Source organism: Thermobia domestica, chromosome 3 (genome assembly GCF_964235325.1).
Source record: "Thermobia domestica chromosome 3, izTheDome1.hap1.1, whole genome shotgun sequence".
Lineage (NCBI taxonomy): Eukaryota > Metazoa > Arthropoda > Insecta > Zygentoma > Lepismatidae > Thermobia > Thermobia domestica.
Window position 1 is genome coordinate 269,822,979 of NC_137456.1, and position 26,141 is coordinate 269,849,119.

A 26,141-nucleotide genomic window follows, 5' to 3' on the forward strand; every position below is an offset into this window, starting at 1 on the left:
CAACCACGGGCCATGTTTATGTGTGGAGAACGCCCAAAGAAGCTTATGATGTGCAGTGTCTCCACCCAACTATGAAACATGGCGGCGGCTCGGTGATAATGTGGGCCGCAATATCAAGGTTTTCATTTGGTCCTGTAGTCACACTTAGCGGACGAATCACTGCCAACGATTATGTCGCAATTTTAGGAGACCATTTGCATCCTATGGTGCGGATGTTGTTCCTAGACAATGACGCCACCTTCCAGGATAATAATGCACCCATTCACACAGCTGGCGTTGTTGCAGCGTGGTTTGAGGAACATCGGGGTGAAGTTCAGCACCTCCCCTGGCCCGCCCAGTCCCCAGATCTCAACATAATTGAACATCTGTGGTCCGTCTTGGAAACACGACTATGGAAACGATTTCCACCTCCATCCTCTCTCACAGAACTGGCCGATGCCCTGCACGAGGAATGGTGCAAAATTCGACTTGCTACCATTCACGACCACTATGACTCCATCACACGTCACATCAAGGTTGTTCTGAAGGCGAAAGATGGTCCGACACCATATTAATCTGGTAAGTTGCAATTTCGTTCAGGTGTTTCCATTTTCCTGATCACCTTCTCTATGTAGAGTCATTTGAAGTAAGTTAACTTTCTATAATCCTTATTTGAGTTAATTATAAGATTATTTAAGTTCCCTGATGATTATCAACTCATCCGAGCTTCTGTTGTTCCTATATTTTTTCTGGTATTGTGCTGTTTGCTGTGAGTACAAGTATTCAAAGACTCCCTTTTGTCATTTCGTCAGCCAGCGTTTCTCCTGAATCCTGCACAAATATACACTTTGCAATTTGTTCTTTTAACAGTTGGGGGCAACCTCATGCTGCTGTTCTAGCTACCCTAACAGGCGTAATTAATCTTGGAGCAGGCTTTAGTTTGGTTGCCTATCTCGCGGACTTTGTACACCAACAGTTTCTGTGACTCACTGTACATAACCAGGGATGAGTTGCCAAAAACAATTTGTGTTATATCAAGAACTATGCCTATAATCATCGTTAACGTGGCGTTGCAAACAAAATCGGGACATTAATTCCAACAACTGAGCAAATATGGCTTTACTTTGAGTCATAAACATTTTAAAACCATTTACCGGCACTTCTATAAGTTTCATTTAATAAAATAATTTTATTATAATTATTATAACTCTAAAAGAGACCACAAGAAGTTTTTCTGGAGTTGTGCGTGCCGCCTAACCAATCACTTAGAAACCTTTAAGTCCGTTTCGGTTGTCCAAAAAGATAAAAAAAAGAATAAGGTCAGTGCCACTAAGGTACCTTTTGCGCACTATCCGTCATCGAATTTCCAACGAAAGTGCAAAACGCTTCACCGTAATCTATACTGATCTCCCAAGTACATCTGCAATGCTTGATCATAGTTTAGTACAGTAACTAATTACAAGAGAAGTTACTTTCGAAGTTTGAATAATATAATTTGTAACATGTCTTATAGAAATCTATATATGACTGAAAGCATCACGAAATACTGAAATTACTGTTATTTAACTTTTCCTTTCATTAGTTTTAGAAAACTGCAATGCGCAAGATTTACTACGTAATGTATTATTTTGAACGCAAAGCAAATTTTCATTGCTTAAGATATGAGACGGAATAAAACGAAATAATATCAACATTTATGTGCAGCGCCATGTACTGACAATATTTGAGTCCCAATAAAAGCTGGTCGAAATAAAGATATCCTAAAACGTATTCTCCTTGCAAGTTGGTGGGTGATGGGGCAATTAGTTTGTCATATTTGAATTAAGTATGCTTGTAAACGTTAGAGACTACTATTTTTATCAGAGGGAGGAAATCCATGCAGAAAAGTGTAATTTATTTATCAAACAACGTTACGTACGTAACACATAAAATTCGTGACCTGCAGGCTATTGTAATTAATAAGAGGGGTTAAAAATTAGTTTATCTTTCTTTTTCTTAATGTGTGTTACACAAAATCCTAAATCTAAAGGCTCTTAAGAAATCACACATATTATGAATTCTCTTGCTTCCCAACCGGATAATTAAATAAATATTTTTTGCGCTTATGTGTTACTTAAAGCAATATATCACTTTTGACAAGCAATATATTAATCTTCTCCATTTAGAAGTTACGTTACGAAGTACGGTGTTACCAAGTACACAAACTTATCAGCATTTGCGCAATTTCTCACAGCATTAACGAAAACGAGAACTTCTGATATCACGAACAGAGTTCGAAGTCTGATAATGCCACAAAAGAAATTTCTTTTGCTTCGTTGAAGAATTATAAAAATCTTTAAGTGTGAACTTGGTTAGAAATAATTTTTCAGACATCTTGCTGAAAATATGTTATTTTAGAGTTATTTCGCAGAACATATACAAATGATTTGAGTTTTGATCTTGCAAAATTGATTAGGTAAAATTACAGTATGTCTCTAATTATTAAAAAATGTTTCCAACCATCTCCATATCTATAATATTTTATACTAGCAGCGTTCACCCCGCTTCGCTGCGGTCACCCCGGAACGCAATAAACTTTGTTACTTAGATAATTTTTACTTTTTCGCTTTCAAGTGATATGATAAAAACCATAGAAGATTGCAGTAAATCTTAACATTATATCGCCTGTCATTTATGTTAACCCGCCCCGCTTCGCTGCGGTCATCCCGGTGCTGGCATATTGTAAAAGTGTCTGTAAAAATAAGCAAATCAATTAAAAAATTTTAAACAGAAGATTCAAGCTATTTTCCGCTGTATATCGCCTGTCATTTATGTTAACCCGCCGAGTGACACGGTCATGCGGGTTGCATATAAATACGTTTATTTTTACCTATGATGAACTAATAACAAAGGATTTGTGGACACTTGAATGGTCAATTATCTCAAGACACTGGTAATTAAAAATTAAAGTGATATGATAAAAACCATCTAGGGTCCAAATCCTAATAACCCCCCAAAAATGAAAGAAATTGGTTCAGCCGTATTAGCGTGATGAGCGGACAAAGGATTTTGTACGTTCTCTTTTATATATATAGATAAGGAAAGGAAGAAATCACATGGATTTGAATGTAATTTATTTTATTACTGCTAACAAATTTTAAACAGATAACATGAAGGTCAATTTTTATTTTGCTTACATATAAATACTACATTTAATATCTACAGTTGAATATGGAATTGCAAGATGGTCTACTTGACAATTCGGAGTTCGTCACTCTTAATCTACCCTAGGGGATGAATAAATACAACAAATGAAACCTCACAGATGTGTTTCCTAATACGCATTTTGTACTTATAATATTAGTCTTGTAAACATATGAATTATTTAATATTGATTCGGCGGATTATAGTAGTATTCTGCTGCAGTACCGTAATGTCCCACATTTGGACTAGCGTATTGCACCGGAGCAGCCTATGATAATGCAGCACTGTATTGTTCCGGAGCAACGTACTGTACCGGAGCAAAATCCTGTGACGAAATATTTCCTTCTAGTGTTGTTGGTTGTCCAGCTGCAACGGAATCCCTCATATCTATAAGTTTATATATGTAAACATCCACTATACCAAAAACAGCTATAGCTCCAACTGGAAAAATAACCATGAAACATAAAACGAAAAGCACGAAGTAAAATGTAAAATGAGACTATTGAGGAGTTTGATGTAATAAAGTCCTAGCGAGTTTACGCCCTTTCTGCATCAAACACATTTGTGGCTTTTGCCATGCTTGTAAAATGTTAATGCAATATTGGAATAAAATGCTCTATATCACATTGTTTTGTGTAAGAAAAAACACTACTTAAGTTTTCAACATCGTTCTTCTCCAATTGCATATTGCTGAGTTACGACTTTATTGCATCAAATTCCTCAATTAATTTCGAGAATCTACTTTCCAACGTCATTCATTTAAGCACTAGGCAGAAGTAGTCTGATAATCTAACGTGTCATATTTAAATATTGCGAAATATTTTAAGACCTACGGGACTGAACTATGGACTCTTCAGAATGTTGCAATACGTAATTATTTGCAGAAGGAATATCAGGATGGGTCGTTTATTGTTAAATATGAGCAGAGGGACATAATTTCAAATCCTGAAAAACAGAGCTCCTTTCTCACATTTTCCTATTCCAATATTTCATTAATTACGACCGTTACTGAATCCTTTAGTCTCAGAGCACAATCTTGTGACGTTAAATTAAAACCAAGCAAATGTACTGTATATTGTATATGGATCATTTTGAAGTCCTATTTGTCTATAGGCCTATTTCTTTACGGAGGTCAGGCCGGTTATAATTGGGAGCTAGGTAAATAATTTCATTGCGTGTGCTAATATGGTTTTTTTATAACCCTGGAACTTGAATTCTTTATAAGTAATATTTATTGAAAGATAAAATTAGTGTTTCGTTCCCGCTGTTGTTAGAGAAAGCATCCGGGATGTTCCTAACAAGTACATTTCCTTACAGGTGTGGGTTTCCTAAGGATTCGTTCTCAATCTGTGAAAGCAGAACGTTGCTGATATTTCGAATGTGATTGCAGTATATGAATATTAACGTTAAATACAGAGAGTTGAGAGAGAGAGTTTCAGTACAAGAATAGCATTACAACATACTGCATGTGGTAACTGTAATCATCTTCGAAAACTTTTAGAGACCATTTATTAATTTATTAGGGTCGTTTTATGTATGAAATCAATTCAACGTATTCCACTTCTAATGTTTTTGTAGACTCTACTTGAAAGTCCCATTGCAAAACTACACAGAGCTACCTATGGATAAAGCGTAAGCTCTCAGCCATAAGTGTGAAAACCTACAACGTGCATATTGGCTTAAAGTATACTTTTATTTATAACTATTTATTACTTTTTAAAAGTTATTTTTATAAAACAAACTGTATTTCAACTCTCCAAATAGTAAAAACCCAATCAGTTGGTTACATCTTTCCTTTAGTAGTAGTGGCCCCCGTTCGCCCGAATAACTCATCCTCACTCTCTTTTATGACCGGGATTTTTGAAATTTGTTCCCTTTTACGGCTAAGATGAGTGCTTTGGTATCTCGATTCTGATTGGTTGAGAGAGATTACGTGATTTTAGGCCCCGCCCACGCGGGAAATTCAAATTTCCAGGTCAGGTTGTATGACGTCATGAGTCACCCCGCGGGGAAATCCCGCACCAGGGATTTTTGAAATTTGTTCCATTTTAAGGGTAAGATGAGTGCCTTGATACCTCATTCCGATTGGTTAAGAGATGTCACTTGATCTTAGACCCTGGAATATTTGAAATTCGTTCCCTTTTATGGATAAAATGAATGCTTTGGTACCACGATGATGATTGGTTGATAGAGGTCAGGTGATCTTAGGCTCTGGGACTTTTTTTAAAAAATTCGTTCCTTTTTATGTGTAAGATGTGTGATTTGCTACCTTGATTTTGATTGATTGATAGAGCTCACATGATCTTAGACCCTGGATTTTGAAATTTGTTTATCCTCTTTGATGAGAACTTTGCTACCTCGATTCTGATAAGCTGATAGAGGTTACATGATCTTAGACCCGCTACACGGTGAACAGGTCACGTGGTATGACGTCATGTTTTATCCTTGTGGGGAAATCCATCACTCGGGATTTTTGAAATTCGTTTTCTTTTACGGGTACAATGAGTGCTTTGGTACCTTGATTCTGTTTGGCTGAAGAAGGTCACGTGATCTTAGGTCCTAACTAACTAACTAACTCTATGGCCTATGGAACCCGGAGGTTCAGTGCCGCGTTCAAAAAACTCTCCACTGATTTCTATCCTTAGCTAATTGCACCCAATTTCTACATTGTATTCCTATCTCTGCGAGATCCATCTTAATATTGTCCTCCCATCTGCGCCTAGGTCTTCCTAATGGTCGTTTTCCTATGGGTCTACCAGTTAAGATAGAAAAACGTTTCTACTTTCTTCCATTCTAGGTACATGACCTGCCCACCTAAGCCTCCTAGACTTGAAGACCCTACCAATGTTGGGTAAACCGTATAAACTATGTAGTTCCCCGTTATGAAGCTTCCGCCATTTCCCATTCTCATTCCTCTTTGGTCCGAATATTCTTCTCAGGATCCTGTTCTCAAATACTTTCAGTCTATGTACTTCCCTCAGAGTAAGCGACCATGTTTCACAACCATACAGAACAACAGGCATGATTATCATTTTTATATATTTTAAGCTTCAAATTCCTCGACAGAATTCGTGACGACAAGAGATTTTGAACCGAATAGTAACACGAATTCCCTGCTTTTAGTCGATATTTAATTTCTTCGTGAATATGATTTTCGTCTGTTAATATTGATCCTAAATATTTAAAAGTATCCACTTTATCAAAAGCATTAATTAATATTTTAACGCCTCCACAATTTGCCGTATTACGGTCCCGACGCACTTCCATGTATTTAGTTTTCTCTGCATTTACTTCTAAACCCATGTCCCTGCAAGCGTTTAATAAGATCTATGTATTTATTTCTACTGTTCTCCTATCATCCCCTATTAAATTTACATCATCAGCATATGCCATAACCTGGTGAATGCCGTTCAACTCTAGGCCCTGGTTGCTATCTTTGATTTTCCTTATGGCGTATTCCAGCACAAAGTTAAATAATAATGGCGACAACGCATCTCCTTGTTTCAGGCCATTTTCGACGTGGAAGCTCGTGGACAAAAATTTTCCTACCCGGACTTTACTTTTGGATTCACTTAAACATATCTTAATTAATCTAATTGGGTCTAGGTCAAAACCCCCACAGCCAAAACCCCCACACTCAAGAAATGTCAAAACGCCCACACGATCGGTCATAACCCCCACACAAATGGACAAATCCCCCAAACGCACGAACGGTCAAAACCCCCACAGCCAAAACCCCCACACTCAAGAAATGTCAAAACGCCCACACGATCGGTCATAACCCCCACACAAATGGACAAATCCCCCAAACGCACGAACGGTCAAAACCCCCACAGCCAAAACCCCCACACTCAAGAAATGTCAAAACGCCCACACGATCGGTCAAAACCCCCACACAAATGGACAAAACTCCCACACATAGCAACGGTCACAATCTCCACATAAATGGACAAAACCCCCACACAATCGGACAAATCCCCCACACTCTGCACGTCTTTGTTGCGGCTCTTTACGACGCCTACCTTAGTGTTTCTGTCGTTACAAAACAGTGCAAGAAGAATAGTGCAACATCGGTTTAAGTGGAATAAAAATGTTATTAAAAAGTACAAGGGCAAGACATACAACCAGGATCATTTCAGAGTGTGGGAGATTTGACCGATTGTGTGGGAGTTTTGTCCATTTGTGTGGGGGTTTTGTCCATTTATGTGGGGATTGTGACCGTTGCTATGTGTGGCTGTTTTGTCCATTTGTGTGGGGGTTTTGACCGATCGTGTGGGCGTTTTGACATTTCTTGAGTGTGGGGGTTTTGGCTGTGGGGGTTTTGACCGTTCGTGCGTTTGGGGGATTTGTCCATTTGTGTGGGGGTTATGACCGATCGTGTGGGCGTTTTGACATTTCTTGAGTGTGGGGGTTTTGGCTCTTGAGTGTGGGGGTTTTGGCTGTGGGGGTTTTGACCGGTTCCCATCTAATTAGCTTTCTCGGTATCCCAAGTTCTGTAAGAACGTTGTATAATGTTTCTCTCCTAACCGAGTCGTAAGCCTTTCTAAAATCAATAAATAGTTGATGTACCGCGATATTGTATTCCCACTTCTTTTCGAGTATTTGGCGAATGGTAAATATTTGGTCGATAGTTGATCGATTTCGTCTAAATCCGCACTGATAATCTCCAATAATTTCATCTGCGTATGGGATCAATCTTGCTAACAGAATATTTGAAAGGATTTTATAGGATGTTGACAGAAGAGAAATGCCTCGATAATTATTACAGTCAGTTTTGTCGCCTTTCTTGTGAATTGGAACAATGATTGATTCTTTCCACTCTTGTGGCAATTCTTCCTTGTCCCAGATAAGGAGAATGAGTTTGTGTATCTTGTTCCACAATTTTTCGCCTCCAGCTAAAATTAACTCAGCCGGAATTTCATCTACACCCGGAGATTTGTGTTTCTTCAATTTCTTTATAGCGGCTTCCACTTCTATTCGATTGGGTTCTGGAATATACGGTTCTGTGGTGTGTATCTCCTTTTCTCCACGCACATTAGTTTTTGGCTGCGTGTTCAGCAAATCGTCAAAGAAATCTTTCCATCTATTTAAGAGGCTATCCGTATCGGTGAGAACTGTTCCGTCAGATTTCTTTAATATATAAGCACGAGGTTGATAGCCTTTCTTAAATTCGCTGATCCCCTTATACATGTCCCGAATTTGGATCTTAGGTCCCAGGATTTTTAAATTACGGTATCAATTTTGATGTTTACTTTGGTACTACGATACTGATTGGTTGATATAGGTCACATGATTTTAGACCCGCCACACAGTGAACAGGTTACATGGAAATCCCTCACTCATTTGCTTCATTTATGTGTAAGATGAGTACTTTGGTACCTCAATTTTGATTCGAGGATTCGCTTGTCGCTTGTAGATTTCTTATAACACATTGTTGTGAGTTGAAGCGATTTTTTAAACGCTCAGTAAACGCTTCATTAATGGAAACAGTGTTGCCAGATTTTTCTTACCTAAACTGCTCCGATTTTCTTCGAAACTGTTCCGCAGAGTCGAGCCAAACTGTTCGAACTAAAAAATTTTAAACAAAATTTTTTCGAACTAAAAAAGTCAAAACAAAATTTTTTCGACCTAAAAAAATTTCAAACAAAAATTTCATGCTTGGTGGGTTTCGAACCATGGGCTTTGAAAAGGATGCACTTATGCTTTAAGAAAATAAATCTGACAGTGTAACGCTTCCGTTCGTGGTTTAAAATAAAATGCTGATAGACTTCTTTGTGTGTTGACATAGAACCACATATGATTGAATGCAAACATCAGCGAATGTTGTATAGTATTACTTTAGTTTTACTACGAACGTATCAGCATGACTCATGGAAAAAAGCAAACATTGACATTCTCTTACGGAATATGAGGAAAATGAAATGTTGTCACAATTTACGACAGGTAGTGACATGATCCTGATAGAAGGCATTTGAGATGATGTCATGATCGGAATTGCGATACTAGATGTTGGAACTATTGAGAAACATGAATAACGTCACGATCGATTGTTACAAATCTTTTTGGTTCGTGATTCATGACAAAAGCAGCGTTTTGATTGGTTTGTTGTGATGTCATTTTATAAATTTCCTCGATTCTGATTGGTTGATGATGACATCGTTTTCACAGCCACCTGAATAAAAATCTAAATTTCATTTTTCAAATCCTACACCGCCTTCAACTGTCAAGTGAGAAGGTCTGTTTTTAAAAGTGTCTTCATTTCAGTTTTACTGCACCGACTTTTTATTCATTGAATTTGAGGTAAGTTCAGTGAGATTTTATTTTTCACACAAGATTCGAAACGCATTTTTATTTCATATTTGTGGGCGGATCACGAATACATTGTTTTACTTTTAGTACGAAATATTTATACTATGAAGGAATTAGTGGAATGGGAAAGTGGGAGTACCCGAATAAACTCACGAAATCGAATCAGGAACCCCCACACATTAAAACTAAGCACGAGAAATGATATTGTTTAGCGTACCTTCAGCTTAATGTTGAATCTGAAAGCCCGTCGGGAATGAACCATGGCCAGAAAATGTGTATGCTTGGCTTTGAAAAGTATGCATTACAGAATTTAAAAACTACGTCTGACAATAATATGGTTCGATTCCCTTTGAAACCATTGTTTTAGTTTAGCGTCCCTTCAGCTTAACATGATATTCGAGCAACCACCCGGGATTGAACCAGGGCCAGAGGTATGTACGCCAACCATTTAGCTTAGTTTTGAAAAGAATGTATGATAACGCATGAGAATAATACATTTCAGAAAAAGGCTTGACAGCGACCCGACGTGGAAAGAAAATCTACCGAGGATTGAATTTGGGCCTTACACGTTAGAAGCATGTACGCTAACCACTTAGCCACTATGAAAAAAAAGAGTGCATGAATATTTGGTTAAAAGTTTTACGCTATTCAGATTATGTTTTGGCAATTACGTATGCGTAACGTTAATGTTTGATGAATCTGTTCAACTTGCAAACGCATCATTTTAAAGTCAAGGAAAAAGTGCTTACGCGTACTTTGTCACATCTCAGCACTGATCAAACATTCATTCTTGCATTCTTTTTATCACTATAGAATGGTAGGTCAGTTACATGCTGATGTAATGGTCTCGAGTTTGATTTCCAGTATGACAGCAATAAAACACACATTTCAGTAACATAATTATTTAGAAAAAAAACAACTTTAATTTCTAGTGCACGTGCTTTAATAATGGGACTCTGAGCGCCCACTGGAAATCAAACTCAGGACCTTTACATGAATTACTTAGTTAAGAATGTATCATCAATCTTATGATTTCCTGTTTATCAGGTGATTAAGATTTTTCTTTCTCTTTTTTGTAGCAAATTCACGCTGCTCAATTTTTTCCCCATTACATATTTGTTTTACCGTACCTGTTTGTTTGTTTTCTCCTTTTTTAACCATGGTTTTACTGTTCGTAACGAAATCACTCGTCATTATAGACGATTTAACATTGAGGGCAGAATGCTCGAAATTCAATTTAACGCACCACACGTAGGAACCGATATCATTCAGTATGTACACAAGAGTTTCCAAGCAATGTTAGAACATTTATTAGCCAATGTCGACGATGAGGCGATGGTTGGTTTATCGGTAATATCGCCACGCAACACGAATAAGCCATTTTGAGTGAGTTTTCGCCATCACGAAACCTGACTCTGGAGACGATGTGGGCCTCGTTCGAAAGAGTTTTACAAAGTAACAATTCATTTCTCCTGCACGAACCATTCACCGTCCATTTTCATCGTGTGAATATTCCACGTGGCTATGGCGGTTTGCGGCAAGGAGTACTGGAGAATGGAGAATTATTACGTAGCAAGCGAGGGATTGTACGTGTAAGAAATCAAGATTCAAGGTGTTTGGCGTACGCCCTTGTTATTGTTATTGGCCTCAAGGCATACAAGAATGTAGATGTGCAACGTTATAAGCAGTATCAACGCTAATCGAAATATGTTGTGGACGATGAAGTCGATGCGTTATGTGCAAATGCAGGAGTGAATTTGGATCATGGTGACAGTGTAAATGTAATACGACAATTCCAATCATACCTCAAAGAATATAAAATTACAGTGTATAGTAGTTTTTCAGACCATGACATCATGTATGAGGGGCCCAACGATGAAAATCGCACTCCCATAAATTTGATTTGTTTTGCTGGCCATTTTGACATCATCCAATCTTTAACTACTTCTTTTGCAACCAAGTTCTACTGTGAAGCGTGCCATAAAAAGTATGATCATCGTAACAGACATGTGAAAAATTGTCCTGTAACATGTTCCAAATGCTTACAGAGACCTACATGCGACAACAATCAAATGCCGATATTGTGCAACGACTGCAATCGTCAATTTTATGGCGAAGAATGTTTTAACAATCATCGTAATATTGTATATCATCAAGGGGAACCTGTATGCAAAATGGTGAAGCAATGTACTAAATGCTAAAGAGTATGTTCTTTTGTGCATACTTTACAACGCATTCATGATTGTAATGAGATCTTGTGCAATGTATGTAAGAAGATTGCTCCGGGATCACATCAATGTTTTATGCTTCCCGATCGAAAATGCTTGAAACCTGGTGTTCCTTCACTCATGCACGCAAAGAAAGCCTTATTGATTTTCTACGATATAGAATCTATGCAGAACAAGTACATTGGCGATAATATGTATGTACACGTTCCGAATTTATTGGTTGCACAACAAGTATGTTATGCGTGTGTTGAAAACGATAATATCAAGCAGTCTTGCAGCACGTGTGGTCAGCGCCAACATATTTTCCAAGGAGACAGTTTAAGATTTTCTTCAATACTAGCGGGAACGTCGTCCCAATATAAATAGGATTTTCTGTCTCGCTCACAAGTCGAAGGGCTACGATGGACATTTTATTTTGAAGACCATGGTAGAACAATGTCAATGGAGACCTGACGTCATACTAAATGGGACCAAGATACTGAGTTTAACCTTGAATAATCTGACGGTCATTGACTCTTTGAACTTCCTGCCTATGGCATTAAGTAAATAGTCAAAAGCGTTCAATTTACCCGCAACAAAAGGCTACTTCCCGCATTTCTTCAACACCAAAGAAAATCAATCATATATTGGACCACTTCCAGAAACGAAGTATTATGGTGCAAATGAAATGAGCGTCGAAGACAGGAACACGTTCATGCAGTGGTACAACGATCATCGTAATGACACGTTTGATTTCCAAAAAGAAATTATCAACTATTGTATTCAAGATGTCAATGTACTGCGACAAGCATGCGTTTCGTTTATGACGTCATTTGAAGCAGAAGCCAAAGTGAATCCCTTCTTGGAGACGATCACGATTGCAAGTGCTTCCAATTTAGTATTCTCCCGGAATTTCCTCAAACACCATTGGAATTCTACCGGCACATGGTTATCGATGGAGAAGTACCCAATCGATCGCTGCAATGCAATTTTTGGCCTACATTGACAAAACCGAAAGAAAAAAACAAATCTTATATGCGGCCCGACAAAAAGAAGTCTTTATTGCGGGATTCCATGTTGATGGCTACTACCAAGATCCTGAGACGTTAGAGGAGCACATCTACGAGCATGCCGGCTGTTTTTATCACGGCTGTAAAGTGTGTATTACTACTGGCCGTAATCAGCCCATCTACGGCAATCCAGAAGACACCATGGAATTCCGTTATGAACGGTCGCAACGCAAAAAGGCAAGACTGCGTGAAATGGGGTACATTGTACATGAAATGTGAGTGGGCGAATTTAAACAGTTCTTGAAACAAAATCCAGCAATGGCGACGTATCTCAAGAATCATCCTTATATGATCCGCAGACCCTTAAATCCAAGAGATAGCTTTTTTGGAGGAAGGAATAATTGAGTGAAATTGTACCACCAAGTCGACGAAAAAACAGGAAAAAAAATAAAATATTTCGATATTGTTTCGCTTTATCCGTACATAAATAAGTGTGCTAAATACCCTGTAGGACATCCTAGAATTTATCTACAGGGTGATGAAAATATACCACCAATAAATAAAGTCAATGGTCTGATCAAAATGAATATATTACTAAGTCGCCATCTTTATCATGGTCTTCTGCCTTACCGATGCAACAAGAAACTACTGTTTCCACTGTGTGCTGCTTGTGCCGAAGAAATGAACCCAGACCCTACAGCAACGTGTACGCACAACGATCAGGAGCGGTGCCTCACTGGAACATGGGTATCATATGAAATACAGAAGGCAATAGAATTAGGATATCAACCGGTAGAAATCTTTGAAATTTGGGATTATGACATTGAACAATATGATCCCATCACGAAAACAGCTGGCTTGTTCACGGAATACATCAATACGTTTTTGAAATTGAAAATGGAAGCTTCTGGCTGGCCCAGTTCCTGTGTCGCCGAAGAAGACAAAACAAAATTCATACAAACCGTCCTGGAGCGTGTAGGTATTGCGTTGGATTCGACCAAAATTGAAAATAATCCTGCACGAAGAAGTTTATCTAAGCTTTGTGTTAACGCTCTAAAGGGAAAACTTTCTCAGCGTACAAACGTTAGCCAGACCACAATTATTGATCGGCCGGAAGAATTTTATGAAAAACTGACTTCCCCCGACATTAAACTCCATCAAATTGTACCCATCAATGATACGATGTTGTATGCGTTCTGGGAGTACAATGAACATGTGCCTGTTCAAAACCGAAACACCAATGTCGTGTTAGGTGCATTTACAACATGTCAGGCACGTCTGGAACTGTACAAGTACCTGGAAATGTTGCAGGAACGTGTTTTATATTTCGACACGGATTCTGTGATATTTACAGAAAAGCCCGGAGAGCCAACCATTGAACCTTCAACGTACTTGGGATGCTTATCGGATGAGATGGAGTCTTATGGACAACGAGCATACATCAAGACATTTGTCAGTGGAGGGCCGAAAAATTACAGCTTAGAAATATACAATCCAGACACCAACGTCACCAGCTACATATGTAAAATTAGAGGATTTACATTAAACTACAATGCAGGACAACAATTCCTAGAGAAACATTTCTTAGGATTTTTCTTTTTAGTTTTCTAAAACTTGGTTTAAATTTCTATTTCGAAAATTTTAAAAGTTTAGTTCGATAAAAAGTTTGATTTGAAAATTTAGTTCGAAAGTTTTTATTTTAAAATATCTTTAAGTTTTAAACTTTTGTTTTTAAGAAAGATTTAGTTCGACAAATTTTCTTTCATTTGTTTGTTTCAATTTTTTGGTTCGAAATTTTTTTGTTTCAATGTTTTAGTTCGAAAATTTTTTGTTTGAAATTTTTTTAGGTCGAAAAATTTTGTATTGATTATTTTTAGTTCGAAAAAATTTTTGTTTCAAAGTTTTTAGTTCGAAAAATTTTTAGTCTGAAAATTCTTGCACTCTGCGGAACCGTTTCGAAAAGAATCGGAGCAGTTTAGGTAAGAAAAATCTGGCAACACTGTTTCCATTAATGAAGCGTTTACTGAGCGTTTAAAAAATCGCTTAAACTCACAACAATGTATTATAAAAATTCTACAAGCGACAAGGATGTCCCCCCTCTTTCACCATTATTTAAAAAGGTAAGAAAGCTGGTAATCATCTTATCTGTCAAAGAGAACGATAATATTTAAGGTAAACTTCAGTACAATATCATGATACCAAAAAAAAGGGTTATTTAACGAGGGGGTTGAACCCTCCATGGGAACTTTAAGGTACCAAAAAAGATAACCATATAAAGGGAACAACATTTTAAAATCCTGGGCAAGGCTGGATCGCTGTCATAGCACTCTGAATTTCTAGCATGGTCTGGGGTAAGACTATGTGACTTCTATCCTCGAATCAAAATTGAGATACCAAAGTACTCATCTTACACATAAATTAAACAAATGAGTGAGGGATTTCCATATAACCTGTTCACTGTGTGGCGGGTCTAAAATCATGTGACCTGTATCAACCAATCACTATCGTAGTACCAAAGTAAACATCAAAATTGATACCGTAATTTAAAAATCCTAGGACCTAAGGTCACGTGACCTCTATCAGCCAAAAAGAATCAAGGTACCAAAGCACTCATTGTACCCGTAAAAGAAAACGAATTTCAAAAATCCCGAGTGATGGATTTCCCCACCAGGATAAAACATGACGTCATACCACGTGAACTGTTCACCGTGTAGCGGGTCTAAGATCATGTAACCTCTATCAACCAATCATCATCGTAGTACCAAAGCATTCATTTTATCCATAAAAGGGAACGAATTTCAAATATTCCAGGGTCTAAGATCACGTGACATCTCTCAACCAATCGGAATCAGGTATCAAAGCACTCATCTTACCCGTAAAAGGGAACAAATTTCAAAAATCCCTGCTGAGGGATTTCCCCGCGGGGTGACTCATGACGTCATACCACCTGACCTGGAAATTTGAATTTCCCGCGTGGGCGGGGCCTAAAGTCACGTGATCTCAACCAATCAGAATCGAGATACCAAAGCACTCATCTTAGCCGTAAAAGGGAACAAATTTCAAAAATCCCGGTCATAAAAGAGAGTGAGGATGAGTCATTCGGGCGAACGGGGGCCACTACTACTCCTTTATTCCATGATATTAAATAAGTGAAATTTTAACTAGTTCAACCTTTTGAATTTCAATGTTGGATATTTCCACATAGAGAGCTATTCATTTGTAATTGATTTCAAATGTTTCCATGGTTTAATTGGGTTTGCATCCCGAGGGAACACGAAATCTGCAAACAATATAACTGCTATCCTTTCTCTATAGTGTCTTTTAAGAGTTAGTCTTTGCTTTTATAAAATACATTTACAAACACTTACGTTAAGCATTTCAAGCCTACCAAAATGTTCAGCGACTTTCAACTCATTAAATAGTCATGCATCGTTGCTTTTCGAAGGGGATTTTACTTTTCTAAGCAACAGTTAAGTCTGCGTGAGTGAACTTAGATAATGTCAAAATTGCATTATAATGTAGCAGTGTGGTATTTGCATATGGACGGAGACGGCAGTGAAATATACTACTGGGTTATATTCAAATAATTTACACTCATTAAACATTATAATATTTAAAAATCCTCACTTTTCTGGTGACGAGAGAGCACGTCTTTAATGCATCAGTTTCGTGGAGGCTTCCATATAGGAGAGAATTATGCATATTGCCTTGGTTCATATTTCACCTTATATTATGTTCATATGCCATAGATCCTTGGTGCACCAAAATATACATCTTTTTATTATGCTTTAATCGACATAGAGCGAAACTCGGTATTAAGAATTTTCTTCAATGAAAATTTCCCTGAGGGGGTAGGAGTGGCTAGTCGTGATTTGATGTGAATCATTAGTGTTGACGGAAGTTGCCAGTGTAGACTAGTTTATTTTTTCTTTCACAACTAAAAATGCAAGTGCTTTACTTCTTATAAATGACGATATTATTTGAAATAACCATTACCATTACGTACAACTTGTGCGTCGTCGATTCTGCACTCTTTCCTACCACTGCGTACTACCCCTACGTACCTGGCTCCGGTGGTTGAAGATGAAATATTCTTGCATGCTAATGCCCACGCAAATATTCGAATAAACCGGGGAGTACTAAAGTCTACGTATTGCAGTGACATCATTCGAGCACGTGACTTTAGAAACCATAAAAACCAAAGCACGATCATTATGCAGCCTTGAACACTTAGAACAATATCAAAGTAGTTCATATTAGTCACATTTTACTCAAATATTCAATACAGATTGTAATTGCCTTGTGTAGGTGCTGGTCAATGCCATTTTATAAGTATCTGGTGGCGAATTGAATAATGTTACTTATTATGTGTGCAAAATGAACGGCGTTCGTTCGGTCGGTGTGCTTAGACTAGAATCTAGCCTAGAACTTCGCAGACATGAATCTAACGCTCTAACTACTGGGCTACAGGAGTACTAAATGTTGATGCCCATAATTCTAAAACAAGTATGGTTTTTAAGAAACCAATATACTTAATGTTTTGTTTGCACTATTTGTTGCACTAAATGCTTAGCATGGTCACGACTTTCTTCATCTATCTACAGGGCTGGGTCAGAAGGTTATAAAATTTCTATTACGTTGCAATAAATGAAGAAAAAAATTGCATAATAGACTAATTTAAAACTCATACATATACTAAACAAATTATAAATGTTATTATTCTACTATCCACACGGATCTAGTATACTTTTTAAAACAAAATATTAATTTTGCAATTATTGGAATACTCATTTGTTTTAATGAATATTGTTAAACCAAGCCATCTATTTGTATAACCCACGTGTACGTTGAGTTTTAAACTGAGTTTTAATTAAATTATTATTAAACAGCATATTATCTTACTGCTACAGCGACGCTCACTAACAAAACCGGGGGAAAAAATTCATGTCGGTTAGATCATACATATTAGCATTAACAAAAAATGAGGCTATTGCGTTTCCATTCTCTGAAAGCAGAACGAGTCGTTGGGAATTCCTGTTACTAATCTCAAGAAGAGTTAGCTTAGTACAGAAATGCTGAGTTAGAACTTTGATACTTCACGTACCCAAGAATTCTCCAACCAGTGCTTTCTCGTCAGACAAAACCAATCCAAGGGTTTTAATTTTAGAGGGTTAATTGATTTTAATACGACGTCAAATATCTCCATGTGTAAGGTCTCACAATTTCTAGAGACTTTGTTGAAGTACCTCGGGACAATTCCTCACAAATCCACGAAGACTATTATGCTAGTGTGTGGAGGACTGACATGAAACAGGCTAAGAAACGTTTATCTATTTTCCTTTCGTTTCTCTAAAGCTGTCGTCTCGAATGTCGCACCATCATCAGCGTTGAGATACAACCCAGTTTACTTGGATTAGAGGACTGAAGTCAGCAACGTAAATCAAGGTATTGTTATTGGCTACCAAGTATCGAAAACATTCACTAGCAGGGGACTCTAGCCGAAATTAAATTTAGTGCTGTGTTGTAATGTACAATTTGATCTCTATTACAGTATAAGATTATCTTTTTATGCACCCTTATGTTTATTTTTCTCGATAACCAAGGTTAATTAGTTATTGTCAATATCGCATTTAATCCATTTGTTCTGGTATTTTGTTGTTAAAGTTAGGTTAAAATGAACCTGCACCACCATTGCTCTCACGCTAATGGTTGAGAAATTATAGCAGATTATTTTCTTTTTCTTTCGATAAATTGTTATTTTCTGTTTTATTTTGCAATTAGTGATTGAAATTTAAATAGCTGTGTGCATAATCATGTCGTTCAAGAAGAATGACGATATAAATATGTCGTACTAGATAAAAATAGTTTGGAATCGGTGAGGATTCCGTAATTGGATTGTCTTCTCTTTTGTTTACAGATACCATCTTTCATATAAGGAAAAATATAATACCTTTAGTTAATCACAAATAACAAATGGGATGCATGTACTTATATGGTGGCGTGTTTTTTCATATATTTCTGTGTTTGCCGTGTCGTATTAATCAATTGGCTTCCTGTAATTAAGTGATCATCCTTCTGCTGTTATGCGAGTAATTTATTGTAAATATAATATAAATGTGTATTGATATATGCATATAACGAAACACGACGATTTAAGGAATTAATTGATGACGTATAATGAATAAATATTAATTATTTTCATTGATGAATGAGTCATATCTAGAACAGAAATGCTATTAAGTAAATTCGATGTTAATGTGGACAGATTTTGAGGTTCGTGTGAATGTGTACTCTGTTATAATCGTACTGGCATACCTGTCTCGGCTGTAGCCACGTGAGTAGACACCTGTTTGTTGTCTATATGCTGGAGTTGTTCGAAAAAATATATATTTTTCTATTTCCGGAAAGCTATAGGGCGCAAAAGTTGCCGTTGGTATAGGCAAGAAAACACAGGAAAGGGAAACTTTTATTTATATATTTACTGGTACCGCATCGCCGTAGAAATTTGAAACAAATCTGGTAAAAACAATAAATTTTTAATATTTTTCTAAAAGGACTGAAGAATATAGGATGAATATTCTATATAGCCTTAAAGCTTCTTTAAGTATGTAAAAGCAACTTTAAAATAGATAAACTATATTTATATAGTATCTTCTGATCGCACATCACTGTCTAAAATTTGCAAAATTTGAGAGTTTATTTTTTTAATTTCTTAAAACAACTAAGATCAGAACGCTACTCACCACGAAGAGTGGCTGCGTTTGGATTTTCACTAACCAACTAGCCATCCAATGATTATGGTGTATTATTATTGTATTAACAAGTTTATAATTTTACACAATTCGTTCCCTATAAATGTTCCCTTTATTTGCGTCCATTACTAATGGCTTTAAACTCTCATTTATGCGGGACAACAGTAGCTTAGTGGTAGAGGTTTAAGTTTTTGTGCATGGGGTTCTTGGATAGATCCCAGCTCGCGCGAAGTGAGTTTTGTGGTGGACAAGCACCATGTATGGGTTTCTCGTGATTCTCCAATTTCCTCCTACATTTTTATCCCACCATTTCATTCATTTCTCATCATCGCCGTATCTTTTAGCCTAGCCAGCATAACTGTGGGACATAAATCTTAAAATATACCATTATTCCTTTTTCTGGTTTATACGAAAATGTAGGCATGGATGAACTTGACAATAGTGTAGCTCTTATGAAGCCGTCTGTAGCATTGTGTCCACACAATATACCAAAACCTTCCGTCACAAGTTCATCTGCTGACAGCATGAGTTTGACATTGGGACTTCTTGAAAGTCGTAACTAGCATAGTGTCTCCTGTAACTTCATTAGTAAAAGGTCTTAACAAGGGAGAAGTAAGATTTCAAGTATCCAATTATATTAATTCGGTGTAATCTTTAGCTACAAAGTTCATGTTTGGTGGCAAATATGTCTAATACGATCACTTTTAAAAGCTGCTTTCCTTGGCTTCAAAACTCGTCTGTACCTAAGCTCCTGAAAATGGCTTCTGTCATCAATGACCATCACTAAAAGTCACTAAAAGCAAATTTTCGGGATGAGCAAACTCTACAAATTATTTCAGCTATTCTGGCAAAATATGGAGTTTTCTAAATGTTGTAGTAAACACGTTGTGGACTTTCTGTCAATTTGTTGCCTAACTAAGTTCTAAACCGCATAAGCATATATAACTTGAGATAACGGTATCAGTTTGCCTCATTGTTTAAAGGACTTTCCACACTAATATATAGCCGCAGACCTCTATTAACTGTAGTGAGTCATCTTGAATGCGAATAAAGGCCAGAGTTACGAACTGAAAAGTCTTCAGAGCAGTGCCTTAACTGGATGAATTTTGATCTGTCCAGTAAATACAGTTCGACCACGCTGAGTATGTGCCTGTCTACTCTACAAATCACACAACTGGGAGGTTCAAATTCAATAACAGGTAGAGTGTGTCTACACTTTCCTAGAGACGCTTTCATCAGAGCCACACTATTGTCAAGATCATCCATGCCAACATTTTCGCATAATCAGAAAAAAAATCAAAAATGAAATATTTAACTGTTACGTCCCACCGTTATGCCGGATAGGCTCAAGGGGACGGTGATGATGAGAAATGAGTGAAATGTTGGAACGAACAAAGTTTGAGGAAACGGGATAATCCAGACAAAACCCATACACACGGCGTTTGTCCATCACAAAACCCACTTCGTACGAGCTGGGATCGAAGCAAGGATATCATGCACCAGAAGTGAACACTATATCACTGAGCACCCGCTAACCCGGAGCAAATGAGAGATTAAAATCATTAGTAATGAACAAAAATAAAGAGGAAAATGAAAATTTGTAGGGGACTAACTATTTAAAATTATATACTTATTAATACAGTAGTAAATAATACAACCTAATCATTGGATGGCTGGTAGGATAGTGGAACTCAAAGTGCAGTCACTTCCTCGTCGTGAATAGCGTTCGTACCTTACTTGCTTTATAAGAAAATAAAAAAGTATTAATCTCTCAAATTTTGCTAATTTCGCAAATTTTGAATATTTTTTACAGCGATGCGCGTCTAAAAGATTTATAAATATAGTTTATTTATTTTAACGTTGTTTTCACAAACGGGAAGAAACTCTTAGGCCATATATGATCCTCGTCGTATTTTATTTAGACGTTTAAAAATATTGTAAATTATTTTTTTCCTATTTTTCAAATTTCAATGGGGATGAGGGACCGGAAAACATGTAAATATCTTTTAAATTTGTTTTTTTTCTTGTCTATACCAACGGCAAGTTTTGCACGCTATAGCGTTTGGGAAATAGAAAAATGATTTTTTCGAACCACCCTACCATATTCTGTAACAATAATCAAAAGAAGTCAAAATTCTACACTTGTACTTGATTCAATTGTCAACTTACGTAAGACATTGTGTATTAATTCCTGATGTGTTTTACTAAAATTCCCATGTCCTATTCCCTTCTTTGTTAGTCTGTCCTACGTTGGCAGTGTACCAGCACTCGGAAGTCCGATGCTATATTATTAACCGAGCAAATATCGACATACTTCTAGTTGACCTTATCATAACAACACTAATTGTGGGATTGTCTGTGCCGTACAAGGACGGCGGAAGGAAGGGCACTACAGTATGGTGAATTCTATAAAATATTCGCATTAAAATTGTCATTCAATCGGCAGGACGGATACTATAAATACACACCTAAAATGAATACATATAATTAATTTTACCAAGGTCTCATGGCATTTTCCGGCGAATAAATTTGATTTTACTGCCCGAAAAATCACTCAATTTATAAAATGTTATCTCCCCTCGTTTTAATTATCTAGATAATTCCTAGGCTAAAACTCATCACACAGTCATTTATCAGCAATGAAATTGCTAATTTAGAATTTCAAATTCCAATTAGGGTTTGCTATTTTTGAATAAGTCATACTATCCTATTTGAAGTTATATCTTCCAGGAAGGAATTCAACGCCTTCCACATATGATCAGTAGGACTTTACGATATCGATTTCGCTCCACGTGATCTCATATCGTTTGTACGAAGTGGTATAACATCTGACGTTCTCTTCCAGTTCTAAATGGGCTATAGGCGTCTTATGGTTTCTACCCAAACCTTATCTCATTTATTAAGTGTTGCACGTGACTTCGGTTCAAGATTTGCTCTTAACCTCCTTTTTTTTGAGACCAGTCACGGATAAGCTTAGTGTTCTGTGGCAACCCTTGCAATTTGATTAAACAAAATGCTTGTAACCTGTGACAGAGAGTACCAATTTTATCGCCGTTAATGCGGCATTTCCTTAATTTGTCTTTTCTGTTTGTGTAGAGTTTCTATGTTAATCAGATTATGACTGTATTCGGAACGTAAATATTACTTTTGCTTGTACTACACAGTGTATACAGCTTCGTTAGTTGATTTGTCTAACAAAGTGTTTTCTCATCCTTGAGTATGCAATATAAGGGAATATCCCGATGAATCCAATGCTTTATCTCAGAATATAACTCAGCATTCTTGAATGATTCGCTTCACGATGTATCACCAATAGGTATTACATATAGGAGGCAGATATCCTCTCAAATACAAGTTGTACATGCTGCTTTTGATGTTCGATTGAGAAATTCAAATATATTCAATATAATCTTCTTTCTTTCAAGATAATGGAAAATAATACATCATCTAAAAATAACCAAGGAGGTTAGAGATATCAACATAGTGTTATTCAGTCACACTACCACGCCTCCTTCTTCTGTTGTTCTTATGTGCAAAAGAACACACCGTTATTGTTCCTTCGACACAACTAGAGATGTTGATGACTTTTAAAAATAATTTGTGGAAATCAAAGACTTGAATAGTTTATTAGATGAAGAGTGACTTAACATTTTATATGTAAAGCTCGCGATCAATTATGAATATTAATATCTTGTAATCAGTTTAGTGATGGGGCAAACAACGAGTTTAAAGAAAGCGTCATTTAAACTTTCCAATCCACTAAAGTCAATCTCACGGTCTTTGAACAACTGCACAATCGCGTACAAGCTGATTTTGACAATGTATACGACTAATTTCTCGATTATATTATTTCGGTTAATAACTGCCCTGCAATGACTATCGCTTCAGAAATTGGGTCAATTCGAAACGGGTTGCTCCTAAACAACTTGATCGTGCTGGAGATTTCCAGGTTGATGACATTGACAAATTTCTTAATTAGTTAGTATAACTAGAAACGAACAGATATGGCATTCAACGTAAAAAATGTAAAACTATTCATGATAGGGGAATTTTTTGATTGAGGCTGAATTCAAAATTCTGACAAGAATGTGTGATACTTTCTTTATTAAAGACAGTGACCTCCCATCAGATACTGAATAAGGAACTGTCACTAAACAAAAAAATTTAGTATGACCGTCAGCACGCCCATATAACCGCACTTGTTGGACAAACTGTATTTTCTCCAATTTTTAATCAACATGCAAAATTATTATTTTATTCATGTGAACAGAAAAGTTATTTTCTTGCATGCTCTCAACGCTTTCGAGCTGGTGAGAAACTACATACTTTCTTCGCACGCAGGTGTTCTCTAGATCTAGTGGCGTCGTCGATGATACAAAGAGATCAATCTTTACTGAACCAAATGCTTATCTCATTAGCAGAGTGCTTCGAAACAGCAAACTTTTTTCCTTTCTTGAGTGAACTTACCAACTCATGATTTTGGCTACTAAGAATATTTTGTATATGCTCTTCATCTAAATGACTATCAACGCTTGGAATTCTTTTTAGACACAAAATTATTACATTGCAGACCAGGTGCGATACACCGACCGACGCTTTGATATCTCAACTAGCGTGGGAACGGTGCTCCCAGTCTGTGTGAATTGCAGACAGAATGGTTAATCTCCACAATTGCCAAGGTGGATCCTTTTTCTCTAAACTGTTTTGTATTGAACTATGAGGTGAGGAATCCATCAGTTATAGACAAAATTCTTAAAGTTGGTCGGCAACACTCATTTAATTGCAATTTCTAGTTCTTCGTTTTCACGAAATTAAAACACTTGTTGCCAGAACCACTGAATATGCCACGACTATATTTGCATCAAGTATGAATATACAAACTTTTGTATTCCTTACACTAAATCGTAAAACACAGTGCCAACCAGAGACATGGCAATGGGTCTTTAAAATTCATGGACATTACCTAAGTTCGGCCCATCGCAGTGAGAGAAAGACCAACAGTGGGCGCCTCTATGAACGCTATCTATCTGGGTAAAAGTGGAAGTTTGATGAAGCATGGGTGTATCTATCAGATTGTGGCAAAATTCGCTCGATAACTTATACTTCGCGAGATGCAAAAAGCCGCCCTGCGTTCATCCGTCTTTGCAAAGCAACTTTCTCGAAAGGATTTATGGTTGTCGCCGGTTACTCTTATCAGGGCTAGTTAACAATTCGTCAGGTCCCTAAAAACTTAAAATCAACTCTGCATTCTTTCAACAACATATGCTGACCCCAATTTATACAGAAGATCTGCCTCGTTTGTATGGGCATGCCATAAAGCAAGTGTCTGTGCATATGGATAAGGCCTCCTCACATACATCTCGTTCTACTCAGAACTTTCTGAAGCTGATGGAGACAGACACCGATATTCGTGCTATTCCATTTCATGATATACCAGTAAAAACACCAGATGCCAGTTCCATGGATTTCTGAGGGTTTGGTCTACTGAAAAGGGCACTTTCTTCTCGTCGTGTCACTACTCTCGGGGCCTGTGGAAAGCCTGCCGGGAGGAATGGGAGAAGATTCCACTTCCTGCACTTCGTCGTAGTCTTCTATAGTGGAAGTTACGGTGCAGGGCTATTGCCAGAATGCATGACCATCACATTGAGGCCAACCGATCGTGGTCCCATTGATTTTTATAAGGTTAGTGCTATTTCAAAATTGGACACATATACACGGATCGACCTTCTGTATATTTCGAAGTCCGTGGGACTCCACGTCGGGGTTTACGTGAAAAATTCTGATGCCGGGGGTAAAGGGTTAAATGGAAGTTCTTGTATTACTTTTATTCAGTTAATAAATGCTGAGTGAGAACAGGCTTCGACAACAATAGATATGAATCTGTAATTCGCGCCACAGATTTCTCAGACTGTGCAAAGAATAGGAGTGCACGACTAATATTAGCAGCTACTTGATTTAAGCGACCAGGAGTAGCGTGTACTTTAATACCAAACGGTGGCATACCTCATGAATTGAGTACATCTGCAGCAGAAACTAGAATACGAATGTCAATAGTAATAGGTAGTACAATACGGTTATCAACGTCCAGTAGACGGAATGAATTAATATTTATTTCATTAACAGGAATTATATAAGAGTCGAATTCTGTGAGGGAAAAGTCGGGATATTTATAGCTTCAATATCATTGACGTCCAATTATTTTGAGAGTAATGGCTGGCTCATGAATTTCATTTAGAAGTTAGAGGAGTCGAAGTGAAGGTAAAGTAATAAAAATTAGATAATTGCGGGCAAGATTGTTCAAATAGTTTTTACAGTTTAACCGTCTAGGAGGTTGCGATTGATGCATGTATTTCGTAGAAGAGAGGCTAATAAGTACAAACCAAGTACTGTAATTATAGTTACAACAAATATTGTGTAATCAGGAAAGAATATTATTTGTTCTATGACTGGAGATGCAGTGTTCTAGAGAAATAATTGATTTGAGATGGGAATTTCTAAGAAATATCTTATATTTGGGGCTTAGGCCCAATGCATTATCGTTCATCTTAGAAGTTCGTTAGTACAGGAAGTTTGGCATAACCATGTTCTTCAGGAGGTAGGTTTTGGAATCATTGTAGGGATGTTGCTTGTTGATCTCAGAAGATCACAGGGCGCGCACTGGCGAATGCTTCTTATATAATAATCACGAGTCCTAGAACAGC

General features: G+C 37.2%; 1 protein-coding gene across 3 annotated transcripts in view; it reads right to left on the bottom strand.

Annotated features, from left to right (window-relative positions):
* Positions 1-3,088: 3,088 nt before the first annotated feature.
* Positions 3,089-26,141, bottom strand: part of LOC145681653 (uncharacterized) — a 264,695-nt gene continuing 241,642 nt past the window's right edge. For all 3 annotated transcript variants that reach the window (XM_081753274.1, XM_081753277.1, XM_081753273.1), the window contains exon 6: positions 3,089-3,603. In XM_081753274.1, the coding sequence (XP_081609400.1) occupies positions 3,431-3,603 (173 nt within the window). In that variant the 3' untranslated portion in view covers positions 3,089-3,430. The remainder of the gene's footprint in view (positions 3,604-26,141) is intronic.